Genomic DNA, 15,345 nt, shown 5'->3' on the forward strand with positions numbered 1-15,345 from the left:
AGGGGGAAGATTGTGAGTGGAGGAGGGAGGGCAAGGGGACGAGACCGTCTGAAGACGGGAGGGATGGATGATGTAGGAGAGTAATTGGAGAAAATGCAGAGGCCGACTCCTCATCATCTTCCTCCTCTTCCTCCTCTTCCTCCTCCTCCTCCTCTTGCCGGATTCATCCTTGTGATCTGAACTCCAGCTGGGAAAAGGAGCTGATCTTCTCATCCACGAGGCCACTCATGCAGATGACATGCTGGACAAGGCCAAGTCTGACAGGTCTTCCCCTGCCTTCCCCTGCCTCCTCCTCCTCCTTCTCCTCCTCCTCCTCCCTGCCTCCATGCATTTCTTCTTCCTCCTCTCCACCTGCTCCTCTTCGATTCGCTGTGCAGCATTCCAGTCCTCTAGTTGCTTCGACTGACAAAACCTGCAGGCACTGCACCGTAGAGGAGGCGGTGGGGGTTGCCAGGAGCATGGAGGCCAAGCACACGATCCTCACTCACTTCAGCAGCCGGTTCGAGAAGCTCCTTCCTGACCTCCGAACATATCGAGAGGTTCCAATCCTGTCTTGTCTCCTCATCCTCCTTACCCTTCCTCTTCCTGCTTCTCTGTACTCCCGGTCGTCTCCTCTTCGTCTGTCAACACTCTGCTAGGCCAGCAACATCGCGTGTGCGGTAGATGGCATGCAAGTGAGCTCGGAACGACTTCACCTCCTCCCTCTTGTCAAGTGAGCTGCGGAAAAACTCACCCCTCCTCTTTTTGACCGATGAGCAGCGACATCGTCAGCGACATCCTTCTGGCCGAGTACGGGGATGAGGAGGAGGCAAGTGAACAGGGCGAACTATAGGCGAGTTGACGAAGCGGGGAGAGATCAGCATTGATCGACAATCTTTCATGAATCGGTTCTCAACAACAGTGATGATGCTGTTGAACCTTGTCGACGTCTCCTTCCTCACTGAAAATACCATGAGCTCTCAACTGTATTCGAGAAGATCAACACACCTGCTTCACTCCGGAGATCACGATGCAGTCGACATCAACTTTCCACATTGTGAACTGATACTCCATCTCCGTCTTGGTGTTGGTCACTCCTGCTCACCAAACCTCAGCCTTCAAGGTCGCAGGGAGCACCATAACCTTCACCTGCTTGCGCCAGAAGGTCGTGAAGCTGATCCTCGTGATAGACTTCATGCCCGTCATGCGCGTGCTCGTGCCCATGCCCGTGACTGCACAAAAATGAGCCTCCTCCACCTCTGTCCTCCTCCCCTCCCCAGTCTACCATCCTCGCTCTCCTTCCCTCCCTCCTCTTCCTCTTCTACTCACCCTTTCCCGTGCCCGTGCCCGTGGCCATGCCCTTGCTCATGCCCATGATTGTGCTCGTGCCCATGATTGTGCTCGTGCCCATGATTGTGCTCGTGGCCGTCGCCATGCTCGCCATGGAAGGGAACTCCTCCCTTGAACTCTGCGAGGATGAAGTGTCCGCCAGGCTTCAAGCAAGCAGCAACCTTCTTCACAACCTGCTTCAACAGTGAGAGGTGGACGGAGGAGGGCAAGGGAGGGCAGCACGTCGTATCCTGCTTCTCGAGGATGGAGGTGCCCGATGACATAGGAGATGATGACCATGTCTTTCGTGCCAACGTGTGGCTTGAGCTCCTCGACAGGGTTGGGTGAAGTCTTGAGAGAGGTCAGCTTGGCTTTCACTTCCTCCTTCTCCTGCTCTGCTCATAGAACAACATTATGGAAGGTCCTATCGCAAGCAACTGGACGCGCCTTTCAGCTTCTCAAACTGCCCCAGCATTCCGTCAGACACATCTGCCCCGAGGACGCTCTTCACTTCTGAAAGTGCAGCAAGCTTGCGGGCAGCAACGCCTGGTCCGCACCCGAAGTCTGTTGGAAGGAGTCCGTCAGCTCGACGCGCTATCACAGCCGGCATCGTCACCTAGAATGTCGCTTCCAGGCTTGAGGTATCTCTTGACGCATGATACGACATGCTCAGCATTCGACTGAACGATTTGCTGCAAGACTGTAAGGAGAATGGAAGGAACATATGAAAAAGCTACCTCCTTCACGTACTCTTCAGCCTTGGAGTCGTCGAAGACCATGTGATCCTTGGGATGGTGGTGGTGATCCGACATCTTTTGAGAGCGAAGCAAGGGAAACGCCAGCCCACAACCACAATGCGACACGTCGATGTAAGTAAACAGCCAAATTAACAGGACATGTCTGGTTAGCCTCCAAGCCATTCAGAACTTCCAACTGATCGAAAATGCACATGAGGTTGGATCAAGACAATCAAATCAATGTAAATGTCGCCTTCATTTCCTAATCCAATACATTCACATCCCTTCACGACACCTTCAACCTAATCTGCTCACCTCTATCCTGCCTCGTCCTGCCAGTTTTAACCCTAAATTTCTCGTGTCTGAGACGGTTGTCTACATTTCTCTCCTATTCCTTGCAAACTACTTACATGTCCGTGCCCGTTTTCAACCTGTTCTTCTAATCGCCTTCTACCTTCTCTCCCTCCCCTCCTCTCCCCTCCCCTCCCCTCCCCTCCTCTCCCCTCCCCTCCCTTCCTCTCCCCTCCTCTCCCCTCCCCTCGCAATGATCGTAGAGCGATTCCGCAGGATTCGCCCCCGATACTGTCCCCGTCCCCACCCCCACCATCCCTCTACCCCTTCACTACCCCCGTACTTCCCCTGACATCCTCACATCCCCCGATATTGACAAAGTAAGCAGTTTGAAACTTTGAAACGTTGAAACGTTGAAACTTTGAAACTATTTGAGCGCTCCTCCGGAAACTTTGAATGTTTTATAGTCACCCCGCCCGGAGGTTTGCGGCGCCGTGACTGTCGGCTAGGACTGGGGGCAACATTTTCCGATGAAACCTCTTGGAGGGGTTTTTGATAGAGGTGGAGGGGGGTGGGTGGTAGTTTAGCCGCAACTTTTATCATCCAAACAAGTCGAGATGCATGTGGTTATGTAGAAGTGAAAGTGGTGATCTCAACAACCTTGAGTCGCCTTCAAGCATCTTTGAATACTTTAACACTGCCTGATGCTTCTGGCAGGTCACTTGTCATGATCGCTCTGAAGTCGACCCATCGAGCTGCTGCGCTAACGACCCTGCTGCTCCTGCCGAGTATCCTCTGCAAACAAGAACTTGTCCAGATTCAAGTGATAACTCGACATGGTGCACGAACAGCCCTGCCAAAGACAAAGAAGTTGCTTGAGGGGGGTAGCGCCCTGACGCCTCTGGGAGAGAAGCAACATTACGACCTGGGACTATGGTTGCGCAAAAGATACATCTCGAGTAAGGACGATCCCCTGCGCCTGTCTAAGTTCGATTACACCAAAGTTTACTTGATGAGTTCTGAATTCGACCGTACTATGGTGTCTGCGACATCACTCTTGACAGGACTTTTCCCCGAGGACAGCAGGAACAATGATGTGATGGGTTATTCTCTGCTCCCTGCAGGCACGCCTCGAGCAAACATCCCGCTGCATGTCAAGGAGAACGGAAGAGACATCACGATCCGAGCATACGACAAGTGCCCGTCCTTTGTGCAAGACCTGCAACGCTTCTATGAAACCCCGGAGTTCAGGACCAGACAGCAGGAGCACAAGGATAGTGGACTCCTCTACAAGGTTGCCAAGTCGGCGACCCTGCAGAAGTATGCTGAGGCTGACGAGGACGGGAGACACTTCATACCGCTGACAGAGATCTGGAATGCTTTTGACGAGATCAATGTCGCCAAGACAGAGTGCTCGGATGATGCCGCCGGCAGCGGCACGTGCAAAGCTTTGACTGAGCCGTCATTGCAGAACTTGCTGTCTGAAAGCGAGTGGTTGGAGCTCAAAAAGCTGGCGTTCTGGGTGGAGGCGAAGAAATACGGACGGGAGAATGCGGGGTCTAGACTGGGAAACATTATGTTGGATATTCTTCGAAGGATGGGACCTGTGCTGAAGGATGGCGAAATCGTGACCACGAAAACTCCTGAAGAGCTCGACTCCTTTGTGCTTTACTCAGCCCACTACGCCACAATCTTGGGAGCTCTTGCAGCTTTGGATGTCTCTGCATTTAATGGTGACTTTCTGAAGGACAGAATTCCGGAATACGCCGCTGCTTTAATATTCGAGCTCTATTTCGACAGCGAGACAAAAAGTTACTCGGTTCAAGTCTTATTCAAGGACGGCGGGAAAGAATCAGCAGAATACCTTGCGCTGCAAGAAGACTGTGGCAAGACTGGGCCTTGTCCTCTCCAGGTGCTTGTGAAGCGGCTTCAGCAGATGGGATACGACGACGACCTTGGCTGGTGCAGGGTCTGCTCAAATTCCGATTCTGAAACTTGCCAACTCGGACGCTACCGATCCACCCCGTACAGCGCACACATCGCGGCGGCAGCACTCAGTAGCTCTGCTGGAGTGATCTTGTTGTTCTGCTTGCTCTCGTTGCTCAGGAGGCGATACAACCGCTACCTCAACGATCGCCGAGCAAAAGCGCTGGACTCGAGTCAACTTGAGACTCTTGAACTCAAATCGCACAAACGGGCTGAGCCTGAGGATCGCTCGCAAGTCCAAGCGACCTCGACTACTCCTTCCTATGATGTCGCATGAGCTGAATAGGTCGGAACGGTCGTCGTCACGGTCGGCCGCAGTGGCAGTTATTTTCTTAAGTAAAGCAGTTCCGGCGAAGCCTATCCGTCACTGTCTCCCAGGCTCTCGAGTTCGGGGCCGGGAGCCTCCCGGCGCCCCGGCCCGGGCGGCGATGTTGGCCCAGGCTGACTCACCGGGCGCCCCGCGCGGCCCCAGCGCGCCGGGCGGCGGGAGGCTTGCCATCAATGGACGGATCAATGGAGGTTTCACTGGGCCGCCCAGACAAAGCACTACAAGAAATCAACACATACCTGAAAATACGAATTGCCCCTTCGACTGCAGGGATCGTAGGGGCGGGAATGCAGTGGGTGCTCAGAATCGCTACATGTGCCGAGGGGAAGTGAGAGAGGAGGAGAGGGAGAGGGAAGCGAGACGAGCCTGAGGTCAGACATCAGGATCAAGTGCAACAAGCAAGAGTGTGAACCGATCACTTCAACATGGCGAGCCGTGGAGCATGGAAGTTGAAGGTCCTAGCGAAGATTAGCAGCATAGCACGTCTCAGCTGGATACTTGTGTGCACCTGCCTTGCTCCTGCATCAGCTCAGCTTCTCACTCCTGGAACCATGGCGCCCTACACTGGTCTCTACGTTATTGAAGTTTGCGCCGTTACATGACCCGGTCAATGTGTAGGTGGGGGACAGCGATCGCGAGGATTCGGTTACGTGCGGGAGCCAGCAGAAGGTGTGGGACATGAATGCCTGTGGGGAGGAGGTGACTCACTGTCTGCGTCCTCCTTGCCTTCAGGATTTTTCATCGGAGGCTCGAGTATCAAAGAGATGAATGGCGTTTACAAGCGTGTCAGCGAGGTGTCGTGATTTCGACTTGGTGGGTTGAATTTGATCAAAGACGTTCAGGTCCCTTCTGATATCAAGCACAAATTTCAGCTTGCCTACCGGAAATGGCCTGTAGACGAGCATGATGATATGAGGGGGTGGCATCTCGGCCTTGTCGACGCTCCGGGTGTAAGTGAAGGAGATAATTGAGGAGTTCGGAGCTGACAAGAGGGCAGGAGGGCGCGAACTACCAGGCAGTGGGAGGCAAGAGATCAGAGTGGTTGTTCATCGACACTGAACGGAAGGACCGATTCGGGCATCCGGGAGAAACCATCATCCCGGGATCTGGCGTCAGTTGGGAGCACCTTCATCGTTCGCAAGGCGGGCAACCTGGAGAGGGCAGCGGCAACCAGGTCATGCAAGCCAGAGGCGACGACGAGGACGAGCTGCCATGGCAAGTGATCTTCATCGGGGATGCAGCGGTGAGTCGATCGGGCTGCGTCGTGGCTGTTCCTTGATGAAAGTACGGCAGATGGTGGAGAACCTTCGTCACCATCATCGTTATCATGAGAGAACGCAGCAGCAAGCGCTTATCGGCTCCAACCTTCCCTTCGTCCCTGACTGCGGGGAGACGAACGAGGATGGCAGCTGCAAGGACGACGTACCTGTGCAGGACTTCACGATCCCTGAGGTGATGCACGGAAGTTGGTGTAGGGTGTGGGAGCTGACGGCATTTGTGCAGGAGGCAACAAGGTTGTTTGAAGATGGCGAGTTTGAGCGAGCAGCAGAGGTGTATCATACGGCGCTGCAAGGAGAGTGCGCAGATTGTCATTCGGATCTATCCAAAGATTGGAGGGATGCGGTTTTCCGCAGGCTCAAGGCACGGAGTCTGAGGAGGAGCAAGAAGTACCCTGAAGCTCTTCTTGAGATCGCTGCGGCCCTTCGTCGTTTCCCCCGATACAAGGATGCTCACTTTGAGCTTGGTCTGACGCTGCTGGACGCCGGTTACCCCCGGGTTGCAGTTGCGTCCTTCGAGCGGCTGCTGCACATCGACCGCAAGTGGCCGCAACTGGACGAGTGGCTGACGAGGTCACAAGTGTTCATGATGAGGGATGAAGAGATGAGGCAGCAGATGCAGTCCGTCCCTCAGCTGGAAAGCGCCGACCTGGAGTTTGTGCGAGCGATGAGTTTGGCCATGCAGCAGTGCGGCTTCGTCGTGAACAACGAGCCCCCGAGCACTGCAGACCACTACACGTTCCTTGGGGTCAACTTGGACCACTCGGTCGACGAGCTCAAGAAGGCTTACAAGCGCCTCAGCAAAGTCTACCACCCAGACCGGCAGGGAGGCTCTAACAGCGCGTTCCAACGGGTGGCCCTGGCGTACGAGACTTTGATTGATGAGCAGAGGAGGCGGCAGTATAACCTCGGCAACGACCTGAAGCGACCAATCATGCAGGACGGGAGCGAAGGGCCGCCCTTCCACGAGCGAGTCGAAAGGCACTACTTCCCAGAGCACTTCGACTTCCTCCCTTTCGGCGATCCCTTCGAGCGGAAACGTCAGTTGCATGAAGAGAGGAAGCAGCGCCAGCCGCTCGAGAGCAACCAGCCAGACGTCCCGCCCGGAAGCTACATGGGGAGCTGTCATGGATGCAGGCTCGTATCGGAGGGGAGGAGGCTACATTGCACGCAATGTATGAACACGAGAGGAGAGAGGGTTGATTCAAGCATCTTGCTGAGTGACTGCTCGGAAGAAGAGCACGTCGGCAACGCCGATGGCAGGCTGACGTGCGAGAAAAAACCAGCTCATCTGTTAAACGCGGGGGAGGATCACCATGCAACGGAGCCAGGGGAGGAAATTTCACACCAAGACAGCAAAAGACCAGAACTTTGAGCAATATCTTTCCAACAAGTTGGAGCTGTTTTGATCTTTACATTAACTTTCAAATGAATGATGAAGCTCTTCGATCATATACAAAAGAATTGCCGTCCATTTGTAGATAGAGAATGGACTCGTAACAAGCGTTGGATATGTACACCAGGCCTTAAAGCGGCCTTCAAAGCTTCCTGACAACGCCAAATGCATTTCGTTGGGGTGTTTGCCCCTGTATAATCCTCTGTAGAGCTGATGAGAAAATTCAAACAGAAAGCTTCTCAGCACCTGGATCGCAATTTCTTCCAAAGAGTCCTGATTATCATGTCTCATGACCCGCAGAACTGCGTATTGGATTCACTTCACCATATTCCGTTCACCATATCATGACAACATTACCTGCCACCGAGCCTTCTGCTCCCACCAGCAATCGATTCGCTTCTACAGGTGAGAGCTTTGAGATGTCATTCCCGTCGACGGTTATGACTCTACAGTTCGCTGTCAGTACCTGGTGATGCTTGCTCTGTTCGAGCATGACCCCACCTATCTCCGACCGAGATCCTCCCGCTCAAGGCCGCAACGCCTCCATCCTTCAACCTCACCACCTTCAACCCCGGCAGCATGGACTCGTCCTCGTCCCTTCCGAACGTGATCCCCAGCGTTATCTGCATTTCCATCTCACTTTCCGACTGATACACCTGACCCTGGTACCTGCTTGCCGGTGGCGAGGGGGTTGTTGTCTACTTGGGCTGTGTAGCTCGAGGTTCTCTTAGGCTGTTGTGGAGATGGTCTGGGAAGATGAGGAGACGGTGCCTGAAGGCTCAACCATCAACAAGACTGAGCTGTAGAAAGCTGGTGGCTGAGTACCTTGACGTTGTGGGCTGGAGGTGCCTTGTGGTCACTGACCTGAGTCTTCATCGGCGATTCCATCGCCATGCTCTTGAAAGTATCCACAGTCTGAGGGTGGCTTCCAATCAGAGACAGCAAGTACTCTGCGCTATCAGGACCTGGCCCGAGTATGGCAGAGCAGAGTCAACGATGCCACGAGAAAGCACGACTTCGTCCAAGGGTTGCAGAGGCATTTCCGCTATTACCCCGCCTTCGTTGTGATGCCTTGGAGCAAGCGCCGTCAGACTCAGCGAGGTCAAGAGCTGATGTACCGCCAAGGAGGAGACTCAGGAGGAGTGAGAATTTCAGGCGAGTCCATCCTCCTGTAGAGATCAGACAGGCTCGGTTCGGATGTGTGAGCCTGTTGTGGGGAGTCAGCAGGGTTGTGAGAGATGCTGACACCTCTCCTGAGAGAAGTCTGTTCCAGTTTCAGAGAGAGCAGACTCGTAGCTGTACATGTCCGGAATCCTGCGTTCACTTCGCCGTAAGACCTCCAGCAAGACCATGGAAGTTCGCATACGGGTCAAGCTTAATCTTCTGCATCATTCTTGAAGCGTGGTCGATCCAATTGTCCACAATGTGAGCATCTCTGAGGTTCTTGTTGTTGTTGACCTGAGATTCCAAGATTGAGAGAGACCACAACAGCGTCAAGTAACCAGTCGAGTAAGAGCTTGACCGATCTCGTCAGATGTTGGTTCTACATTGCCTCTAGCCCTGATAGTAGAGGGACAGCAGAATGAAGTCAGATTTGAAAGCAAGGTGCATCCTCCACTCACGCGTGCGGGAGAGACATTGAAGATCCTCGCCTGTTGATAGACCCTTGTTGAAGGTTCATAGGAAAAACATGCATATGCGGATACATCGTCGTCTAGTCGCCTGAACTCGGTTCGCTTGTTACACCGATATCATACTTTTGACAACCAACGATTTGCTTTCCTGTAGCAAAAAAGTTGGTAAGAGTGAAGATATCAACTCAAACATTATCGGCGATCATCAGCAAAGATCCTTGCGAAGCTTTCTACTTCATCGCTACTTTCATTCATTTCTTGCCTTCTCCTCAGAGACTTGACATGCCTGGACTTTTCCTTCCCGCCGTCTGTTTCTGGCTCCAGCCTCCATTATCCCTCTTGATTCCTCCCTCCCTTCTTTCTCTCTATCACCTTCTCCCCTACTGTCTTGCTGTCCTCCCCCTTCATCGATTCTCGTCCGCTGGTTTCCATGCATTCAGCTTGGCCCAAATGCTGTAGGAGAAGTGGGGGGGTGGGGTGGGGCTGATGAGGGGTAGCGGGTTCTAGGGGTGTGTAGGGTACCGTAGCACGTCCTAGGTAGAGCAACTTATGGTAGATAGGGGTGGTCATCTGGATATACGGAGGGTTGCGTTCCGAATTCCATTGTCGGAAGGAGGGGTGTCGTCAAACATGTGACCACTGGGGGTGGGGTGGTGGAGAATAACATCATACATGGGATGGGGGTAACCGTACTAGGGGTCACGGGTGGTTCCAGGACCGGGTGCAGTCGTACCGGTAGAATCTCCGGGCAGAGTTGGCTCTCCGGAGGTCGAAGGGGGGTCATTTCTCATGTAGCAAGGGGGTACCGATGAGTGGTAGTGTATAGGGGTACTGGTGATGACTTCAGAAGGGGGGTCCGATCACTGTGCGCCAGTTGGCAAATTGACTGCTTGTAGGGAAATTAGGAGGGAGGTCCTCAGCGGGAAACCCGGGGTTCATTTCAGTGTACTTAACTCCTGACTCTAGCCGGATGAGCCCGGCGCTCTTGGGTGCCCGGCCCGGGGGCCCGACAACAGGCTCACTCAGTCACTCAGCACCGCAGCGCCCGGGCCCGGCCCGGGGGCAGAAGCCGCCGCCGGGCCTCCGACGAGTCATGCGTTGAGGCGGACCCGGAAATACAGCCGAAAGTTCTGGTCTGCCTGTATTTGTGGTACACCAGCGCTTCCAACAGAACACCGTGAATGAAGTATTTTTCGGGAAGCGAGGGAGGGAAGCAGTAGGCGGTACGGTGATCCAGCAGCGACCCGTCAACAAGACCGTGGTTGGGGATAGATCATTTCTGGAAACGTTTGACGCAGGTTTGTTCCTTGCCCATCGGTCTGATCAGGATGAGCGGAGAGAAGAAGCCTTTGTTCCCAGCGGCTCAGTTCCAGGGGAGCATGCTCTTTCCTTCAGGTCAGTTGCTTTTCTCATCCAGTGTGCATCTTTACTCTTGCAGCAGCAGCAGCAGCAGCAGCAGGAGCAGCAGCAGGAGCAGGAACCGTGTTCCCCAGCTTCTCGAGCAGCGGAGCAGATCCCAACGGAGTGAGTCAGCCGGGCTCGTCTTGGCTCAAGTGCTCAAGTTTCAAGCCCGTGGACATGGCTCAGGCCGAGGGCAAGCAGCAGACCAACATACTGAAAGCTACGGAGAATTTGCGCAGCCATGAGTTCATGGATGAGGACCTTCGTGAAAGCACATTCGGCGGTCGCCTCTCGCCCTTGGAAAATAAGAGGGATGAGAAGAGGGAAGAGCAGCGAAGGAAGGTCTTTCGATTGGAGCTTTCCTCTGATTCAGAATCAGGTGGTTGGACTTTTGATTTTTTCGGTTCTGATTCGAACCTTTGCAGATAGCAAATCGAGGCATAAGAAGAAATCGAAGCACAAGAGCTCGAAATCAAGCAAAAGGAGTCGTGAAAAGCATAGATCAAGGGAGGAGGAAGAGGTGAGGAAACCCAAACGCGAGAAGATCGAGGAAGTGTCCAATTATAGCAAAATCTCCTTGGCCGATCTTTGGCGGAAGAACCAGGTCATGACCATGTTCTTTGATCGTATTGGGGACAAGGTAAGTTTCTTTGTTCCTTCTCACTCAGATGAACTACTGCATGTCCGCACGTGGCATCCGGCCATGTGACTGATCTCATACATGACGGCTTGTTTCAGGCGAACCTCGAGTATGGGCACCCGTTCAAACTCGACGTCCCGATGTACCGCATCCAGAGGTTTTGGGCTGGAAATGGTTTCATGAAGAGGAGGACGGCGATAGTTTCAATGTTGGGTTTACCTTCCATGGGATTGAAGGGAGACGCACGTGGAACTTGGCGATATGTGCGAGCTCAGCAGATTCTGAGGCTCCAGAGCACTCAGATCAAGTTGTTGAAGTTGACTGCGCAGAAAGGTATGCGGAGAGTCTGTGGGTGCATTTGCAAGAGCCATTATTGTGAGATATTGTGAGAGATACAAGGGGGATGGCCTTGAATGATGTCTGGTTCTTCAAGAGAGTTCTTGTGTAAAGTTGGGCTTGCAGACGAGAATTCTCAGCCGCTGAAAAGGCAGAATGAATTCATCTCAATCGTCGATTCGAAGTCTGCTGAACTCTCTGCTGGGGAGAGTCTGGAAGATGCCCTTGCAAGGTGAGATTCTTTTCTGAGATTCTTCCAGCGCTCCTCCCCTCCCTCTGTCTCTTCCTCTGCCTCTCTCCCTCGCGCCCTCACTGTCTGTCTGTCTGTCTGTCTGTCTGTCTGTCTGTCTGTCTGTCTGTCTGTCTTTTTGTCTCCCTTGTTCCCTCGCTTTCTCTCTCTTCGCATCTGACTTCAATGATGTCAAGGAGAACTAAGGAATTCAATGTGTCGACACGAGAGCGTCCCAACGACATCCAAAATTGGTTGGCGTTTGTGAACCTTCAGGTCGTTAGCCAGCGGAGCTCTCGGTAATGGAAAGAATCCTTCTCTGACCTGATGGCAGGATGAGTTCTTCAAGCTGTACAACAGGAAAAATCAGATGGGTGAATTCCCTTGCTGAGTTTTGTGTCGGCTGCTGACCTTGCACTAGCCATCACTGAGAAGAAAGTTGCGATCCTGATCCGAGCTCTCAAGGAGAATCCAAAGTGATTAAAGACGTGTTTGCACCTTGGAAGATGACTGATACAGCATGTTTCTGACAGGAACGAGGAGCTGCTCGTGAAATATCTTGAAACCATTCAGGGCCAGGTAGACTTTGTCGCTGTTTCTTTTCGTCGTTTTGTGATGTTCCCCCTCGATCAGTTGGAGCCTGAGAAAGTTCAAAGTTTATGGGAGGCGGTCGTTGCAAAACACTCCAACAAACCTAATTTATGGAGAGCGTACTTGATGCACAGAAGGTGAGGAGAATTTCAAACATGGGAAGGTGATTTTGAGATCTCACTTATGTCTTTTACAGATCCAACTTTAAATCTTTTGAGGCGAGTTCCTCCACCTCCACCTCCACCTCCACCTCCACCTCCACCTCCACCTCCACCTCCACCTATATCTCCACCTCCACCTATATCTCCACCTCCACCTCCACCTCCACCTCCACCTCCACCTATATCTCCACCTCTACCTCCACCTCTACCTCCACCTCCACCTCTATCTCTCTACTTCACCTCCTCCTCCTCCTCCACCTTCCTTTCCTTCCTTTCTTCATACCAACATTCTGAAAGATGATCACTCACAGATGAGCTCCGTGCGGGCTGCTTACGTGACTGCCATACGAGCAATGAGGAACTGGAGAGATCGGAGTCGGAGTGAGAGGTGAGAAAGAAGAACGAAGATGTTGATGCAGACCATGCGAATGATTCTGGAAGAGGGAGGAGGAGGAGGAGGAGGAGGAGGAGGAGGAGGAGGAGGAGGAGGAGGAGGAGGAGGACACGCGGAGAAGGGGAGATACAGGAAGAGGAGGAGCAGAAGGAGCAGAGGATGAATATAATGAATAGGATTTCAGAGGCCATAAGTGACCAGAGTAAGGACTGCTGAATGATTGCTCGCAGGGAAATCTTGGAGACAGAAGAGTCGATGATCAGCTTGTTGGAGCAGCTGTTTGAGGTGAATTGTATTCCTTGTCGCAACTCTCCACTTATCCACCTCTTTCCCCGTCCTTCACTACCGCTCCCGCTCCTCCACTTACTCTCATCTATTCACCTCATCCGTCAATTCTGTACAATCCCTTCACCAAACATCTTCTCGTCCTTTTCTCTGTCTTCATTCTCATTGCGTTTCCCTATAATCTTCTTCTCCTGCCCCTTGTTCTCACTTTGAGTAGTTCGAGCGACATGCGGGCTTCGAGGAGAGAGGGTTGGCTCTCTTGCAAGCTCTGGTCGAATTCAACTGTTTCTGCCCTGCTAAATTCGCTCGCGATGAGAGCGAGGCAAGAAGATTCTTCCAAATGTTTTGGAGGAGCGAAGCTCCTCGGATAGGTAATCATCCCTTTCTATAAACCCCCTGTCCACTCTCTCTGCTTCCTTTTCTCCTCTCCCCCCCTCTGCTCTGCTCCGCTCTCCTCACGTCCCCTCCTTCCCTTTCCTCTGCTCTGCTCTGCTCTCTCGTTACCTGAGCTGTGCTTGTCTTCACCTCCTGCCTCAGCTGACCCTGATTCTGATGAATTTGAAAGGGGAGGACAACGCTGGAGGATTTGATCAGTGGGTGCAGCAGCAGCAGCAGCAGCAGCAGCAGCCGCAGCAAAAAGAGACGAGCAGCGCCTGGGGAGAGATCTTTACAACTCAGTCTACTGGACAGGAGGAGGAGGAAGCAGAGGGGGAGGGGAGAGATTTACAGCTTCCTCATCAGGAGAGTGGGACAGAGGAGCTCGGGGCCAACAAGGAAGACATGGAGGAGGAGCGGAACGGAGAGGACAGGAAGACAGGTAGCGATTCCGACGACAAGTCTTCGGAGGGGGATAGCGAGGACGCGAGCGAGGCAGAGAGCTGGGAGGGGGAGGACGTTCAGTTCTGCGAGATCTGCACAAGGATCAAGGCGATTGTCTCCTGTGTGGAGTGCGGGTGTGTGCTGTGTGGTCAATGCAGCAATGAGATCCACCGTCAGACGATTTCCAAGCATTCGGTAATGATAGACATGGAGATGGAGATGGAGATGCAGATGATGGTTGTGATAATGATGATGTGCATAATGATGACGCCATTGATGACAAAGGAGACGATCGATTTGTTCGCTTCTCGTGCAAACTTTCACATTTTCAACACTGCTTCTCATCAGTCCTTGACTTTGAATGTCGCCAGGTGCTTCCCATCAGCGCGAAGATCATCCAGCAGCAGCAGACCGAGGAGGACAGGTCGTTCGTCTTGTCGGTTGGCAGACGGCAGGACTGACGGAGGGGTTAGAGCGAGGATGGTGCAGGAGGAGAACGAGAAAGTTCAGCGATGGTTTGAGACCTGGGTGGAGGAGGAAGACAACCGGTCGTATGCCCAATGGCAGCCCCTCAAGCCCAACAAGGTTTAACTGTCTCCACCCACTGCTGCTTTTCCTGCTCTTGCTCCCCCAGCTCCCACTCCGTTCTCTTCCCCCTCTGCTCCTGCTCGTTGTCCCTGCTTCATCTGTTTTCCTCTTCTTTCTCCGCATCTCCTTCCTCTACCTCCGTCTTTTCAACCGCAGCCAATTGCTGCCTCCCTCACTGGTCTCGTACAGGATCCGGAGGACTACGAGCTGGATCCAGATCGTGCGCTGCTGTATGAAGACGTCGAGGTCAACGCAGATGCTTACCTTGCTCGTCCTCACCCCTTGGCAGCCGGTCCTTTTCCGCCTCCTCCTCCCTCGCTCCAGGGCTGCTCTCGTCAAGCTTCTTATGCGCGCTCTCCGCGTTCCTCTGCCTGCTAGATGCAGCACGCAGCATCCTGTCTCCTTCACGCGCATGTATATATCAGAGGAGGCGTGCTGCCCCAAATTCGCCCCCTCCTCTGCTGCAGAGGCTCTTGAGGGAGAAAGAAGAAATCTCTGCTCCTGCGTCAACCTGCATGGGGGAGCTAGTGATTTCCACAACCTGCTGCATGATATGAGAGCAGGAGCTGGGTTCCTGACGGAGCTCGTTTCCTCCTACTCTTCACTCCCTGCACAGAGGGTGGAGTCATGGAATCCTTCTCTTTTCGTGAGGTGATCCGACGCTTCCTTTCCGTTGCCCTACTCCTCCTCCTCCCTGTCTTCCTCTCCTTCTTCTCATCTTCCTCTTCTTCCTTCTACTCACGACTCACTCTCAACCAAAAGGAGCGATAAGGATGGGAGACGATCGTTCGTCAACAACTGCTGCCTCTTGCTCCTCTCCCGATTCTCGAGGGATCACGGTGAGCCCTGCTACATTCCTCGATTCTCCCCTCCTCTCCCCTCCTCTCCCCTCCCCTCCCCTCCCCTCCTCTCCCCTCTCCTCCCCTCCAACCCCTTTCTACCCA

The 15,345-nt window shown here is 53.4% G+C and overlaps 5 protein-coding genes across 5 annotated transcripts in view; 3 read left to right on the forward strand and 2 right to left on the reverse strand.

Moving 5' to 3' along the window:
• Window positions 1-978: 978 nt before the first annotated feature.
• GUITHDRAFT_132690 (hypothetical protein) lies at window positions 979-2,120 on the reverse strand (the record flags this gene model as incomplete). Its single annotated transcript, XM_005840507.1, has 7 exons — window positions 979-1,076; window positions 1,129-1,211; window positions 1,309-1,502; window positions 1,552-1,703; window positions 1,747-1,872; window positions 1,925-2,000; window positions 2,046-2,120. 7 exons carry the CDS (start codon window positions 2,118-2,120, stop codon window positions 979-981), a joined length of 804 nt encoding a protein of 267 aa, XP_005840564.1.
• Window positions 2,121-3,063: 943 nt separating this feature from the next.
• GUITHDRAFT_132691 (hypothetical protein) lies at window positions 3,064-4,599 on the forward strand (the record flags this gene model as incomplete). The annotated part of the gene is made up of 1 exon (XM_005840508.1): window positions 3,064-4,599. The coding sequence occupies one exon, from the start codon at window positions 3,064-3,066 to the stop codon at window positions 4,597-4,599; it is 1,536 nt and encodes a 511-aa protein (XP_005840565.1).
• Window positions 4,600-5,075: 476 nt separating this feature from the next.
• Window positions 5,076-7,302, forward strand: GUITHDRAFT_100570 (hypothetical protein; the record flags this gene model as incomplete). Its single annotated transcript, XM_005840509.1, has 7 exons — window positions 5,076-5,217; window positions 5,269-5,319; window positions 5,383-5,444; window positions 5,493-5,600; window positions 5,648-5,893; window positions 5,944-6,102; window positions 6,154-7,302. The coding sequence occupies 7 exons, from the start codon at window positions 5,076-5,078 to the stop codon at window positions 7,300-7,302; spliced, it is 1,917 nt and encodes a 638-aa protein (XP_005840566.1).
• Window positions 7,303-7,546: 244 nt separating this feature from the next.
• On the reverse strand, window positions 7,547-8,363 carry GUITHDRAFT_132693 (hypothetical protein; the record flags this gene model as incomplete). The annotated part of the gene is made up of 6 exons (XM_005840510.1): window positions 7,547-7,596; window positions 7,681-7,769; window positions 7,825-7,946; window positions 7,993-8,094; window positions 8,149-8,238; window positions 8,289-8,363. The coding sequence occupies 6 exons, from the start codon at window positions 8,361-8,363 to the stop codon at window positions 7,547-7,549; spliced, it is 528 nt and encodes a 175-aa protein (XP_005840567.1).
• Window positions 8,364-10,535: 2,172 nt separating this feature from the next.
• GUITHDRAFT_132694 (hypothetical protein) overlaps window positions 10,536-15,345 on the forward strand; it is a gene marked incomplete at both ends in the record, with an annotated part of 8,219 nt that continues 3,409 nt past the window's right edge. Inside the window, 17 exons of the mRNA XM_005840511.1 lie at window positions 10,536-10,737; window positions 10,784-10,998; window positions 11,097-11,331; window positions 11,461-11,566; window positions 11,761-11,839; window positions 11,898-11,937; window positions 11,985-12,039; window positions 12,097-12,142; window positions 12,197-12,291; window positions 12,940-12,994; window positions 13,212-13,365; window positions 13,560-13,947; window positions 13,972-14,050; window positions 14,185-14,237; window positions 14,287-14,398; window positions 14,591-14,647; window positions 14,691-15,052. Coding sequence (XP_005840568.1) covers window positions 10,536-10,737; window positions 10,784-10,998; window positions 11,097-11,331; window positions 11,461-11,566; window positions 11,761-11,839; window positions 11,898-11,937; window positions 11,985-12,039; window positions 12,097-12,142; window positions 12,197-12,291; window positions 12,940-12,994; window positions 13,212-13,365; window positions 13,560-13,947; window positions 13,972-14,050; window positions 14,185-14,237; window positions 14,287-14,398; window positions 14,591-14,647; window positions 14,691-15,052 — 2,333 coding nt within the window. The remainder of the gene's footprint in view (window positions 10,738-10,783; window positions 10,999-11,096; window positions 11,332-11,460; window positions 11,567-11,760; window positions 11,840-11,897; window positions 11,938-11,984; window positions 12,040-12,096; window positions 12,143-12,196; window positions 12,292-12,939; window positions 12,995-13,211; window positions 13,366-13,559; window positions 13,948-13,971; window positions 14,051-14,184; window positions 14,238-14,286; window positions 14,399-14,590; window positions 14,648-14,690; window positions 15,053-15,345) is intronic.

The sequence above is a fragment of the Guillardia theta genome (genome assembly GCF_000315625.1).
Source record: "Guillardia theta CCMP2712 unplaced genomic scaffold GUITHscaffold_5, whole genome shotgun sequence".
NCBI lineage: Eukaryota > Cryptophyceae > Pyrenomonadales > Geminigeraceae > Guillardia > Guillardia theta.